The sequence below is a fragment of the Mus caroli genome, unplaced genomic scaffold (genome assembly GCF_978045245.1).
Source record: "Mus caroli unplaced genomic scaffold, Mus_caroli_1 scaffold_3, whole genome shotgun sequence".
NCBI lineage: Eukaryota > Metazoa > Chordata > Mammalia > Rodentia > Muridae > Mus > Mus caroli.
The window spans coordinates 141,859,441-141,873,749 of NW_028227258.1; the positions used below are offsets into that span (position 1 = coordinate 141,859,441).

The 14,309-nt window shown below is 42.5% G+C and overlaps 1 protein-coding gene across 2 annotated transcripts in view; it reads left to right on the top strand.

Annotated features, from left to right (window-relative positions):
- Nucleotides 1–11,988, top strand: part of Gyg1 (glycogenin 1) — a 33,622-nt gene extending 21,634 nt beyond the window's left edge. The window contains exons 6-8 of one of the 2 annotated variants that reach the window (XM_029475534.2): nucleotides 8,613–8,832; nucleotides 10,905–10,955; nucleotides 11,209–11,988. In XM_029475534.2, the coding sequence (XP_029331394.2) occupies nucleotides 8,613–8,832; nucleotides 10,905–10,955; nucleotides 11,209–11,382 (445 nt within the window). In that variant the 3' untranslated portion in view covers nucleotides 11,383–11,988. The remainder of the gene's footprint in view (nucleotides 1–8,612; nucleotides 8,833–10,904; nucleotides 10,956–11,208) is intronic. The other variant, XM_021157905.3, reaches the window with a different exon arrangement.
- The last annotated feature ends 2,321 nt before the right edge of the window (nucleotides 11,989–14,309 follow it).

A 14,309-nucleotide genomic window follows, 5' to 3' on the forward strand; every position in this document is an offset into this window, starting at 1 on the left:
ACACCAGGAGAATCTTCCTCTTGACGTTCAGAGACATTGTGGCAAAATGCTGTCCTGACAGGCAATGTAACTGACTAGGCCCAATCAACACTATAGAGTGTCTATGCTCTGACTAGGATACTGTGAGAGGATTTATTTGTAAGGCATGGAAAACAGTATGGCATTTCGTTTGTAGCTGTGAAACAGCTTTATCTGAGGATGGGACAGGCATGGTTCTGTGTTTCACATCCCTATTTCACTTGGTACACAACTCTCTCTGCAGGATTAACCATATCTCACAGGCATTTGAGTTTGCGACTTTTAAAAAATATTTGTACTAGGTTGGGCTGGCCTTGAACTCACTTTGTAACTCAAGCTCTCCTCAAAGTTAGAACAATGCTCTTACCTCACTCAGCTCCTCACTCCCAAGTGCTAAGAGTTTAGGCATGAGCTAGCACGCCAGGCTCCTGACTAACTGTGGATGGGTGAGAGGGGTCCATTTTGGTGAGAGGAGAGAGGTATTCATCACTAGTGGGGACGAGCTGTTGTGACACTGTCTCAGCATGTGTAATCTGAACAGGCATATGAGTGAGTGGTGATGAGACAGAGAGCGTACTCCACACTGGGGTGGGCAAGAGGATACCCGGTGCCTTGGACACATTTCCAGAGGAGTACCATGCAAGTACTTCTTTCTCTTTCGTAGTGTCTCATAGAACATTGCATATAAAAGTTGACTGATTAAATTGCTTCTGTGTGTGTGTTGTCCTGGATTAGTTCCTTTCTGTTCTCACTAGGTCTGAAGCCTCCTCTGTGTCACTAACCACTGAGCAGCCATACGATGTCCATCTGATCTTGTGGTAACATCAGGTCACAAGGATTATTTCAACAGCTAACATAAGCAGTGTTGTTGCTGGCTTCAGTTCAAACTATGTCTTGTGATCTGGATGATGACTCCTTAGAGATTCTATCAAGTTAAAATTAGAATACTTATTTTAAGAAATATATGCAAGCTGATACAAATCCCCTTAGTGGGTCAGAATAAATGGCTCTTGATAATTTAGAAACAATTGAACCAAACTTCCTTTTTAAGTTTCTGGCTAGTGATTTTGTGGATAAACCCTGGGTAGGTCAGGAAACCACCTCATTATTCCTGTCAGAGCTGGAGTTGATTGAGTATTATGCCCTCTTCCTAGCCACTGTGGTGGGTGTTTGTTTGTTTGTTTGTTTGTGGGTTTTTTTTTTTTTCTTTCTGACAGGTAGTATACCTTCTATCTACTTGCGGCTTTAACTGAGGGAAATGTAAACTGTTCACCTACACTAGTATTGAGGCTGAGATTATTTGTTCATTTATCTGTTTGTATGTTTGCAATGCTAAGGCTTGAGCCCAGAATTACACGCATGCCGGGTACCCTACTGAATGAAATTTCCATACCCTTAAAAGTCTTAAAAGACTAAAAGCATTTTTCTTTTACTTAGGACCTTACTCTTAATTCATTTTCATATCATTCTTTTTTATTTTATAAATGAGCAAAAGGTGGAGTTCTTTTTGCATTTTTAAAAACTCTTTTTTTGATCTTTGTGAGTTTCACATGATATACCCCAATCCCACTCATCTCCCTATCCCCTTGTATCTGCCCTCCTCCTTTGCAACCTCTTTCTCCCCCCAAAATAAAAAATACACAAACTAAAAAACAAAACCACAAAAAAAAACCCAAAGCATAAAAAAAAAAATATTGTCATAGAAGCTGGAGTGTGTCATGGTGTGTCTCAGTGTCTTTGTTAGAGTTTTGCTGTTGTGAATAGACACCATGACCAAGGCAAGTCTTATAAAGGACAACATTTAATTGGGGCTTGCTTACAGGTTCAGAGGTTCAGTCCATTATCATTAAGGCTGGAATATTGCAGCATTCAGGCAGGCATAGTGCAGGAAGAGCTGAGAGTTCATCTTCATCTGAAGGTTGCTAAGAGATTACTGGCTTCCAGGCAGCTAGGTTGAAGGCATTTAAGCCCATCCTCACAGTGACACACATACTCCAACAAGGCCACACCTCTTAATAGTGCTGTTCCCTGGACTGAGCATATGTAAACCATCACACACAGTTTATCCCTCTGTCTACACATCTTCTCTTGCAAATGTTCATTGCAATGAGTCATTGGTATGGCTCAAGATCTCTGGCTTCTGTGACATCATTAATGGTGGATCCTCTCTGAGACTCCTCCCAGTTATCCTGTTATCACTCATAGAGATCTTGCCGTTTTGGGTCAGCAGAACTGGCCCTTTCATGAACTCAAACAGTTCATAGATAATGTAGATTTGGGGGTGGGCCAACTCAAAACCCTGTTTCTGGGCCTGGCTAATAGCTGAGCTGGTCATCCTGACAGCTGTCCTGCATCCACACCCCCAGGGCACCAGGGCAAGCTCTCCAGCCCTGTTCAGCTAGGCTACCCAATGCTGTGGCAGGAGGCAGGGTCAGCTCTCCTGCTCTCATGCCCTCATGCCAGCTTGCATGTACCCACACCTCCAAAGCCAGCTCCGCTCTGCTGCCCAGTCCATGCACTGGACTCACTCTCCCAAGTGCTACAGCCAGTGAGGGGTGGACCAGATCTCCTACTCTCACATACTCAGGGCCAGCTCACCCAACGACTGCAGGTGGTGAGGGGTGGGCATCACCCCTATGCCCATTCTGCCTGATGGCAGACAGTGGCAAGGCCAGATCTCCCACACTCACAACCTCAGCCTGCTCCCCTAAATGCTACTGCTGTTGAGAGGAGGTGGGGTCAGCTCTCCAGAGTGCTATAACAGTGAGGAATGACATGAGTTCTGCATAGCCTTTGGATACCGACATGGTCCTAGGAGGCTGTCCAGACCAGGGATTTCCCCATGGTCTCTAGTGGTAATATAAGCCACAGGCATCAACACCGACTTGCTGCAGCATGGCCACAGACCCAGGCATGGCCCGCCCTCAGTGCCAACATGGACTGGAACTTCCCCATGGCCTCAGGTGGCAGGGCTGCCTACTCCTCCCCACCCTCTCATCTCCAGTTCTGCCTCTGTTCATAATGCTCAGTGCTCTGCTTCTCTTCCTCTCTGTCTGTCCATCACATACTTACACACTGTAGTGGCTTCCACTCCAGGCTAGCCACATGTCTGGCCAGCCTCTGGGTGACCTCATCATCTTCCACTGCATGGCATAGCAGCAAGCAGGACTCTAGGTATCTAAGCCTGCCGATGTGACATGGCAGTGGGTTGGTCTCTGGATGTCTTCCTCCTGCTGGGCTGAATTTCGCTACACTGCAATGGTGGCATACAAGCCTCTCTGTGTCTACAGCCTACCTGTGCCATGCAGTAGAGGGCAGGTCTCTCTGGGTGTATCTCCCCACCAACACTGCATGGCATGGCTGGAAAAAATATTTTTTAAGTCATTCCCTCATGCCCATAATGTAGATGTAAAAAGTCTGAAACTTGAATTCAGATAAATTGAAACCTTGGACACAAAAACTAGCCTAGTGTTTGAGACCTTCTGCTCATCGTTTTTTTATATAAGATTATTGGCTAAATCCTTTAGCCTCCTTGGCTGTTCTGCTAAGCAGCTAGTATACTGTGATAGAAGCGAAGGCACTCTTTAACTTTTGTGACCAGTGTGGGACCCAGATAGTGCTCCTCACACTGCAATAGCCCTACACGATTTCAGAGATTGTTCTCTGCTGTGACTACTTTACGTAAAACTGGCAAGTTTGTCTCCATTGCTATTCCTGAGTGCAGTCTGCTTCCCATTTAGCACTGCCTTATCACTCCCTTTGCCTCAGTCACCCAGGAGCTCTTGGGCTGGCCCAGACCAACCACTTGTTTAGTGACCAGTGCAGGTGCCAGCTCTTGCATGTTTTCTTTCTCTTGCTCTCCACCACTATCTATTTCTATAACCATTGTATATGTGGCAGTTTAACTACTAAAGTATGGAGAAGTCCTCAGTCCTTGCTGCCCAGAAATGAGTACCGTAGCCTCAGCTGAAACCAGCAGCGACTGCTCTCTGGTTCCTGCACAGCCATCCTTGCATCATTCTTCTCTCTTCCCTGCTTCCTCCCAGCTTCCTTCAGGAGCTGCTGCTTGTCTTCTCTTATGTAGTCTGCTCCAATTAGCATTTTAGAAAGCTACACAAATCCTATGTATTGTTTCGTTACAGAAATCTGGTCATTGTGCCATGTAATACTTTCTATGGTCCTGCTAATCTTCATCTAAGAAATTCTTTACCTTAGGTCAAAAAGAGCAATTCCACCCACATCTCAGACATCTTATACACTGGTTCTCAACCTGTGGGTCAACTCTTTGGGGAGTTGAACAACCCTTTCACAGTAGTCACATATCAAATTTTCATTATGAAATATAGCAGTAGCAAACTTAGGTTGAGGGACACCACATGTGACAAACAGCATCTACCTTAAACAAAGCTTATTAAGTAATTTAGGACTGCTTTGTCTATTAAAAAAAAATAACCACTGGATTTAGTTTTTTTTTTCTCTCTCTCTCTATTAGGATAGGATAAGTAAAGATATTTCGTAGGAAGAGGATCCTTTCTTTATTACAAAAGGCAATAGTGATCTAGCTAATGAGTATTGGAAACTGGCATTCATGAATGTAGATGCCAAGGCCTGGACCACAGTGAAATGTAGGCCTGTGGGTATCTCCAAATGCCGTTGCTGTGGACATTCGAGAGGAGAACCCTGGGCCCCAGCATAAATCCAGGGAGGTTGTGGCGAGGATCTGAAGATGAGCTGCACATTCCTGCCCACAGCAGAGGACCAGACCATCTGTGCAGATGGGTTGGCTCGTTTTGTCCTTCTCCTCCATGCAGCTTGAAGCCCCAGTTTGCAGACTGAAGTCCCAGGTACAGGAGAGCATTAGATGATCAGTGCTCTGCATTGCACAGTCTATGCATTGCTCACTGTGGACCTGAGGTACACCATCCACTTCTTGTTCTGATTTTCCTTTTTCTCCCCAGACTATGTATAAATTTTATCCTTCTAAGAACAGTGCTTAGACTCTTGGTACTATGGAATTTTCCTGTTGGTTACTTCTACTGCACAATCCTCAACTATACTATGTATTCCCTTTTCTGCTTAGATTGGCTGCCCATGGATGGAGATTAATAGATGCCACTCATCAAACAATGCCCGATACTCCCAAGCGTGTGTTTACAGAATAACTCATCCTGGCCTGGGTTAATCACAGCCTGTTCATTCACTAGCCCTGTGATTTAGCCTTTGACATACTCTTTAACTTTTAGCCTTGCCTGCCCTCCGACTCACACAGTAGTTTTAGAGACCAAATGAGGTACACAATGCAAATGCTAAACATAGCGTAGGGTTTGTACTTCAAAGTATGTCAACTGACTCCCGGTAGCTCACATCTGTGAACTGTCAGGACCCGTAGGAAAGGATAGCTACTCCCTAATATTTCCATGTATTTTAATTATCCTTGCCATCATGCTATGACAGTATAGCATTTATACAAGATACAGGCTAATAGAAATATAAAGATCAGTATATCAGTATATCAGTATGTAGGTTGAGGTTTAGTGCTTGGCTAATACTAGAGGAAAAAATAAGTGCTGTGGCTTCAAGCAGGGCATTTTCATCAGGACCGGTGAGTGTCTGAGACCTGTGCTTCCTTATGTGTGCCTTCTTGCATAATTTGTACTGCTAGGATCAGGCTGTGCCTGCTGCCACCACCTCTGCAGCACACAAACATACACACCCAGATCTCTGAGACAGAATCCCTCACCATCACTGGAACATGTGAGGATGACTACTTGAATCCTGCCTGCCTTTCCCAGGCACTGCTCCATCCCTTACTTTCTACTTGAAGCCTGTTTTGAAAACCCACCTTGGAATTTCCATAATCCATAATATCACCACCCTAGTGGCCCTGACTTGCTTCCTTTCACTGACTATTTTTATGTGACCATTCTTCCTTCCTGGACAAGGCTTCTTGTGGATACACAGCTAACATAGTACCTGGGATATAATAGGACATTATCTTTAGGACATTAGGATTTCTGTCTGTTTAAGTGCAGAGAGCGGGGAGGATGGATGGAATGGAGAGACTGCGCAGGGAAGACAAAGACTTTGTGTATAAAATAGAGAGCTTGGGATACAATCCACCCATTTTCAAAAAGAACTAAAGAACACGAGGAAGACTAAACAAACCTTGAAGAGGAGCTTTTCTTCCCAGCTTTAGTTTTCTTCCAAGATCACAGGTTAAGCTCTGGCCTCAGGCAAACCTGTATGTCTCTGCCACTTAACAGCCATATGACCTTGAACAACAGTCTCTTTAGCTTCAACTAGTATGTTAATCGAAGCCTACACAATAGGATTATTACGCCCAACCATGTCCTTACAAAATCTGGACCTATCCCAAACATTACAAAATAAAATTGGAAGGCAGGAAATGTTACCCAAATGGTCTATGCTATTTTGTTTGTTCATATCACTCAAATATGTTGACTACATATAGGGTAAATCCATAAGTCTAACTCTTTAACCCAGTACACAGGACATATATCACAGTTTCTGGCTATGGCAGTGGCACATGGTTGTGTCCACAGGCTCACACCTGCCATCTGACTGTTGGCATTTGGTACAGATACTCAAGATGTCATCCATATAAGCTTGAAGTTGCAATGTACTGTCTCAAACTTCTGCCCTCCAGCAACTGACTTGTAGTGCCTTCCTTCGCTCTGAAGTCTCCAGCACCCAGGGTTCCCTTTCCCCTTGTGGCGGTTCTTGCACTTGCACTTATTTTATCTTAACTTTGAGACAGATTCTCACTGAGTAATTTGGCCTGCACTTGAACTCACTGTGTAGCATAAGTAAACCTTGAATTGTAAATCCATCTTTCTTGTTCTCTCAAGTAGCCAGGACCACATGCCTGTACAAATAGGCCCAGCTGGTTGCTGGTTGCTGAAATTCATCACCATCATTTTTGTGCTTATCCTATGTGACATCTTAGTTATTCTTTTTTTTTTTTTTTTAAATTAGATTTACTCATCTTGTTTTGTCTTTTGACTAATTGTATGTATGGGTATCACATGCATGCTTGCTGTCAAACGAGGTCAGAAGAGGACATCAGATCTCTTGAAACTGATGGTTTGTGAACCACCATGTGGGTGCTGGAAACTGAACCCAGACCCTCTGCAAAAGTAACAAGTGCTCTTAACCACTGAGCCATCTCTCCAGCCCCTATTGTTTGTTTTTAAATTCACGGTTTTTTTTTCAAGCTAATCAAAGGACCAGGCTTAGCACCTATGCATTTAAAGTATCATTTGCTGTGAAATTGGGTGTGTATTACAAAAAAATTACCTGTCAAATAAAAGTGCAGTGTAAGGCTGGAGAGTTGGCTCAGCTGGTAAAGCCTGCTGTGTAAGCAATGGCGCCTGCTTGGTAAGCAATGACATCCTGAGTTTGGATCTCCAGCGTTCACATAAAAAGCCAGGTACAGGCACCTGTAACCCCAGTTCTGGGATACAGTCCAGCTGTCTCAAAAATCAAGTAGAAAACAATTAAGAAAGGTACTGACTGTTCCCCTCTGGTCTCTGCACATACAGGCATACATGTGCACACACCCACATCACTTCACACATATATCATATACAAGCTAAAGTGGGTTTCAATTTTTCATATGTCTGTGTATATGGGGGAGGGGAGATGTGTACAAGTGAATACAGTGTCCTCAGAAGCCAGAAGAGGTCATTAGACCCCATTGAACCATGTGTGATGTGGGTTGCCCAGTGTGGGTCCTGAGAACTGAACTCAGGTCCTCTCCAAGAGCAGCAGCACATGCTTTTAACATAACATAACCTCCCTCTTCCACCACAAACTACAGGGTTTTTAAATACTTGCCACTGAAGAAATATCACAACATAGTAGGATGACTGTAGATAACAATATTCTATATATTTCAAAATGCCAGAAGGATTTTCAAAGTTTTCACCAGAAGGCAACAATACAATCTTCAGGAAATGTTTGAGAACATTGATCTAATTATGTAGTGTATATATTTATCAAAACATTACATTCCTGATAAGCAAGTATTTATTACTTAATATCTTCACAGGCCAAAAGAGACAGTTTTAATCTATTCCTAGCTGAAACTGGAACCAGGCCACAGATTTGAGAGAGAAATCCTATGTAACTGGCAGGCTATAGACAACATGGTTCTGCTGGCAGGAGTTTTAACTTCCCAGAAAGAGTAAACATAAGCAAGTTGGCAAGGCAATCAAGTCAGATGAGCGTGTTTAGTAGGAGGTAGGAAGTCCATCCTCTCTGTGGAGAAAGGGAGGGGTGCACATTTACTGTTCAATAGCCTCATCTAACAAGGGTGTGGACTGCTTCTAGTTTGACTAGAAGCACTGTAGTAGCTGTGGCATTGTAATGTCTGCCACTGCACAAACCTATCTCTTTAGAACAGGTGCCTGAGGGATTAGCTCCTGGGAGGCAGAGCATGGGCATTTTGTGTCTCTTATTTTTGGTGTAGTTTTCTTTCCAACTTCTACCACAGGGTAGAAGGTGCGTAACGGAAGCTTTACAGGAGAAGGTGCGCACAAACTACTCACCCTCTCTACCTGTTCACTGGGCAGGTTTGGTAAAAATGCCAAAGTTGTGCACTTCCTGGGACGAACCAAGCCATGGAATTACACTTATAATCCCCAAACAAAAAGTGTCAACTGTGACTCCCAGGACCCGACCGTGAGTCACCCAGAGTTTCTGAACCTGTGGTGGGACACTTTCACCACCAACGTCTTACCCCTGCTCCAACACCATGGCCTTGTCAAAGATGCCAGCTCCTATCTAATGATGGTAAGTTCTGTTTGCTTTACTCTTACTTCAGGAAATTTAGTGCTGTACTTTTTAAACTTGATATAGAATTCAGTAATTCTTAGTAGTATTTTAAATAGAGGAGGACTGTATGGGAAAAACTATAACTATCTTAGAGCTGGGAAGAGAGAATACCACAGAAACAAGGACATTGTGTAGCAAATTTCATTAAACCTGAAAATAGATGGTTTTGGAATTCTATAAACTCATACACTGAAACTATAGAATTCTTGGCTGGATAGTCATAAAAATGATGCTTAGGTTATTCTTAATATTGTAAATCTACATAAAGAGTGCGTAGGCTAGCATTTAGCCTCGTAGAGAAATGCTTACCTAGATTGGGCAAGCTCTTCATTACATCTCCAGTAATGGCTAGGAGAGGTGAAGAGAATGCCATATTTAAGGTTTAGGAACCTCAAGCCTTTAAATATATGTTGTATTTTCAATATGCTTAGAAAAATGAACTTTCTGTTTAAAAAAATCACAATAGGGATACATAATACACAATAAATACTGTAGGAATAGTCTCATTTCCTGTTTTATTCTCCTAAGATCTTGAAAGGATCCCTTTGTGGGAGGGAGACGACGCTGTAAATTTTATAATAACAACGTTCATTAGCATCTTTTCTGATTTTAAAGGTACTTTTCTGAGGTTTGTTCTTCATGCTGAATTGGAAGATGAAGAAGAATGTTATTTTACATACTAAGATACACACAACAAAATTAATGAGTAAATGGTGAGGTAGTACTCAATATAGGTGTAAGAAAGGGATAAATACCATACTCTTCTTAATCAGTACTGTGTGCATCATATACCTGTTGATAGAGTTGGTAGCAACTATATGTTGGTAGTGTCTACCAACATAGTAAGTCCTTAACTGTCTAGAACAATTTGTCCACTCAACTAAATAGTTGTTGTTAATATCCCATCTTTATAGAGGAGTTATAAGGCTTAGAAATCATAGAATTTTACGCACATAAAAGATTACAGTAACAACTAGGACTCAAACCTATGGTCTGAAAGACTATACTCTTTACGAAAATTTGATCTCTAGAGCCTATAATTATAGCATTTTATGGTTGAAGGGAGAATTTTATAATTAGATGCTCATCTATTTTGTTAGCTCCATACCAGGTTTGATTGACCTCAGGTGCCTCTCTCTTAGGGGCAGTCACTAGAGTAAACTCTAGTTACTGTACTGTAATGACCCTGTCTTTAACATCTATGTTGCAAGTAGAAGGCAAAGGTAGGGTTGATCTGATACGCATACTTCCTTGCTTTGCCTGAACTCTGTCCTTGTTCTGTGCCTAAACTACTTGGAGCTTCAGGACATGGATTAATAGTTGTTCACATGATAGTTAAAAACCCTGTACCTTGGAGCTTCAGTACTCTTAAATGTTCATCTACAGTTTTACACATCAGTAAAAACCCTTTACCTAAACTCTTGGGAGATTCAATATCCTTAAAATTATAATATTTATGCCAATAAACCAAGTACAAAAAATGTTCCACCATTTTTTTTCTTGAAAAATCATTACTTGTTTTTATTCATTTTTCTTCCTCTAGTAAGATTTTCACCACCAAACTCAGCTGAGTTTCTGACAGCACAGTGTGCCATTTATGGTACACTTAGTTGATTGTCTAGCCTAATGCAATGAAAATCTAGTTTATTGTAGAGTAGGTTTGCTGCATGTACCATTCTTTCCACCACACAAAAGCTGAGGATTATAAACCAAGAAAAGGTGAAGATGGGAAGCAGTTGTCTAAAACCAAGCAGATTATCAGAAGCTACAAGAATAGATGCTACTTGCAAACCAAATGAAAGCTTGGACAGAAAAAATTGGTACCACCTCAAACCACTTAGCTTTCTTTCATGTAACAATGATTGAGTGTGCACTGTCGCTCTCTGGGTAAGTTTTCTATGAAGCACAGTATCTAGGAATCATTTTGTTTAAGTTCTCAACCTTTCCAAGCCCACATGGATCAAGAATTTATCGTGAAATTTGTGTGCCCTTGTCCGTCCATCTTACACTTTCTACTGAACTGTTTGCAGCTTTCAGACTTGGTCTATACACTGGCTTTCTCTTGTGGCTTCTGTAGAAAGGTATGCAGAACTTAAACATTAACCCTAATTATCTTGTTCTCCCAATGTTTCACTGAGTCAAGAAGTCTTCATTTTTTAGAGGAAAAAAAAATCATATTGCCCTTGTACTCTTGTCTTTTGTTTGTTTGTTTCATGTAATGCTTTTCAGTTTTTTGCATGATGATTCATTTTGGCTTTTCTCATTCTGTTGGTTACATTCTTTAAGTTCATCAGGACTTCAGCTCTTAAGGTGCCTCTGATGACTCTCTTCTAGGAACATGTCTCAGGAGCCTTGTCAGACCTGTCCTTTGGGGAGGCCCCAGCTGCACCACAACCTTCTATGTCCTCAGAAGAAAGGAAGGAACGGTGGGAACAGGGCCAGGCCGATTACATGGGAGCAGATTCTTTTGATAACATCAAGAGAAAACTTGACACTTACCTGCAATAGAAGCACTGCCATTTTCCTGTGGACACACCCATGTCTTAGGCACATTTCGATACATAGTATGTGAAGTCTGTTACAGTTGTTAGAGGCTTTCACTAAACCTCATCAGATGAGGGGTTTGGGCAGGACAACAGGTGAGAACTGGGCAAATGTTATTAAGTCATAATTCCATCATATGGACACGTGTTCTGTTTAATCCTAGACTTTTTTTTTAAACTCTCAATTCTTAAATTGCCAATGTGTGATAAAAGAAAGCCAACATTACGCTACTAAGATGGCTCTCTCAAGTGGTGCATAACTTGACTCTCCATCTTCAAAACAAGGTGTGACATTTTCCAATCTTCACTTGTTGCATCCTTCACAAGACCTGCAATGTAGAACTGCTCAAAGCCTGTCGGAGAAGTAGCTTTCCAGACTAAAGTGGCCTTTATTAACACTGCTGAGTGATTCCTAAGCCTACCAGCTAGTGTTAGTTCACCAGTTTTCTATGCACCGTGAAGGCAGCATGCAGACTTGTTCTTTCTCAGTTGTCTACTTGAAAATTGCAGTGTGCTCTCTGATGGTAGCTGTGGTAGCACTGTGTATAACAAATAAACACTTATTGACATATCTTGGTTGTTTAAGTACTTCTCTACCTCACCTTTGGGGGGCAGGGGAAATCATTCGGTAATGTTTCAAAATTTGTGCAATTAGTTTCAAAAATACAAACCTTCACACTGTAATATGCTTTAAAAATTATTTGAATTTTAAATCTATTCTCTAGCGATTGTGACAGATCTGATCAGTGGAGGAAAGTGAGATGAAAGGTACTTAGTCTATCATACATTGCATCACTGATGAGTATTCAGATGTATTCTTCAAACCTTAAAATTACCAGGCCATGGCAGTAAGCAGGATGCTCAGCAATCTTTCACAACTATCAGACTCAGTCCTGAACCGGTGATTTCTAGTGTTTTAGACAAAACAATACAAGTATTTTTGTTAAACTTTTGGATACCTGAGTCTACATTCCTTCAGTCACCCTAGGGGAATGACCTATAGTATCAAGAGTGTAGGCAGCAATGGGAGGCAAGCTGTGAAGGGTGAGGCCTAAAGCAGTATTATATAACCAAACCAAGGAATCACAAATGATTCTGCTGAAGAAAACAGAATATGAATGAGGAAAACAAGATTTAATGGACAGAATCTGCAAGGGCTTTTATGCCCTACCTCTTATATTCCCTAACTACTTTTCTGTAATATCTTACAGATACTTGGGTCATTCTTATTTGGTATGGCTGAATGAATACACAAGGGTTTGGATACCTCAAGACAAAAATGACTAGGAAGCAACTCAGAGGCAGACTATAGAAACTCTTAGTGATAAAGTATCTCTGAGGCAGTTGGACCAGTAATCATGAGCTGCTAGGATCTTCAATGTAAGAAACATTTACCAAAAGGACGGAGGTGCCTTTGCCACTGGTCAGATGATGTAACGGAATTACAGATGACGTCCAGTTAACTTAGCTAAGTCCTATGCTGCTTCCTTTTTGGCTTCTGAGTCTAGGCTAGAGATAAACAGACTTCCACCTTACCTGTGGCTAAGTAATATGTAGTCCAAACACAACATACAGGAAACAGTGTAACTGAAAATCCTTTTTTTATAATTTTTTTTTAGGTATTTTCTTCATTTACATTTCAAATGCTATCCCAAAAGTCCCCCAGACCCTATCCCCCCACTCCCCTACCCACCCACCCCCACTTCTTGGCCCTGGCATTCCCCTGTACTGGGGCATATAAAGTTTGCAAGACCAAGGGGCCTCTCTTCCCAGTGATGGCCAACTAGGCCATCTTCTGATACATATGCAGCTACAGACACAAGCTCCGGGGGTACTGTACTGGTTAGTTCATATCGTTGTTCCACCTATAGGGTTGCAGACCCCTTTAGCTCCTTGGGTACTTTCGCTAGCTCCTCCATTGGGGGCCCTGTGTTCCATCCAATAGCTGACTGTGAGCATCCACTTCTGTGTTTGCCAGGCCCTGGCATAGCCTCACAAGAGACAGCTATATCTGGGTCCTTTTAGCATAATATTGCTAGTGTGTGCAATGGTGTCAGCGTTTGGAGGTTGATTATGTGATAGATCCCTGGATATGGCAGTCTCTAGATGGTCCATCCTTTTGTCTCAGCTCCAAACTGTGTCTCTGTAACTCCTTCCATGGGTGTTTTGTTCCCAATTCTAAGAAGGGGCAAAGTGTCAGAAAAGATTTATAAACATCAAATTCTAGGAAATCAAGCACTGAATTACTATTCCCTATTTTTAATACAGCCTAAGAGAGTAAGCTTTAGGGAGAAAGCTTCCATGATGTTAGATTTTGCTTAGTAGGTATTTAGTGAAGCCTATCAATGTTGTTAGAGTTAGGAGCGGTACACATTTACCACACAACATGGTACAACACTGTGGGATGATGGTAAGCTGTGCGCAGACAGCCTGGTCCCGGTTGAGCACAGGCCTGGAACCCCAGTGACCCTAAGGGACAAGACATTTGTCCACACCTCCTGGGCCCCTGGCTCCTGTCTCAGCTACAGCCTCCCACAGCCCCCTGCAGAGAGGGGTGTGGCCATCAGTCACAGACAATGCCCCAAGCTCCTGGTATTCAGTCTGGACTCCACCAGATATGCTCCTCCCCACAGTTACCTGGCAACAGTCAGGTATGCTCCTCCCCAGTTACCTGGCAACAGCCAGGACGGCCCAGCCCCCTATAAAAGGAGTTGCTTGCCCCCTCCTTGCTCTCTTGCCTCTCTTACCCTCTTTTTCTCTTACTCTTGCTCCCTCACCCTTCCCCCTCTCCCCACGTGGTCACCCCCTGTTTCTCTACTCTCTCCCCCTGGCTGCCTTTCTACAATAAATGCCTTAAAACCATGAACCATTCTCATCAGAACTTGCTGTGCT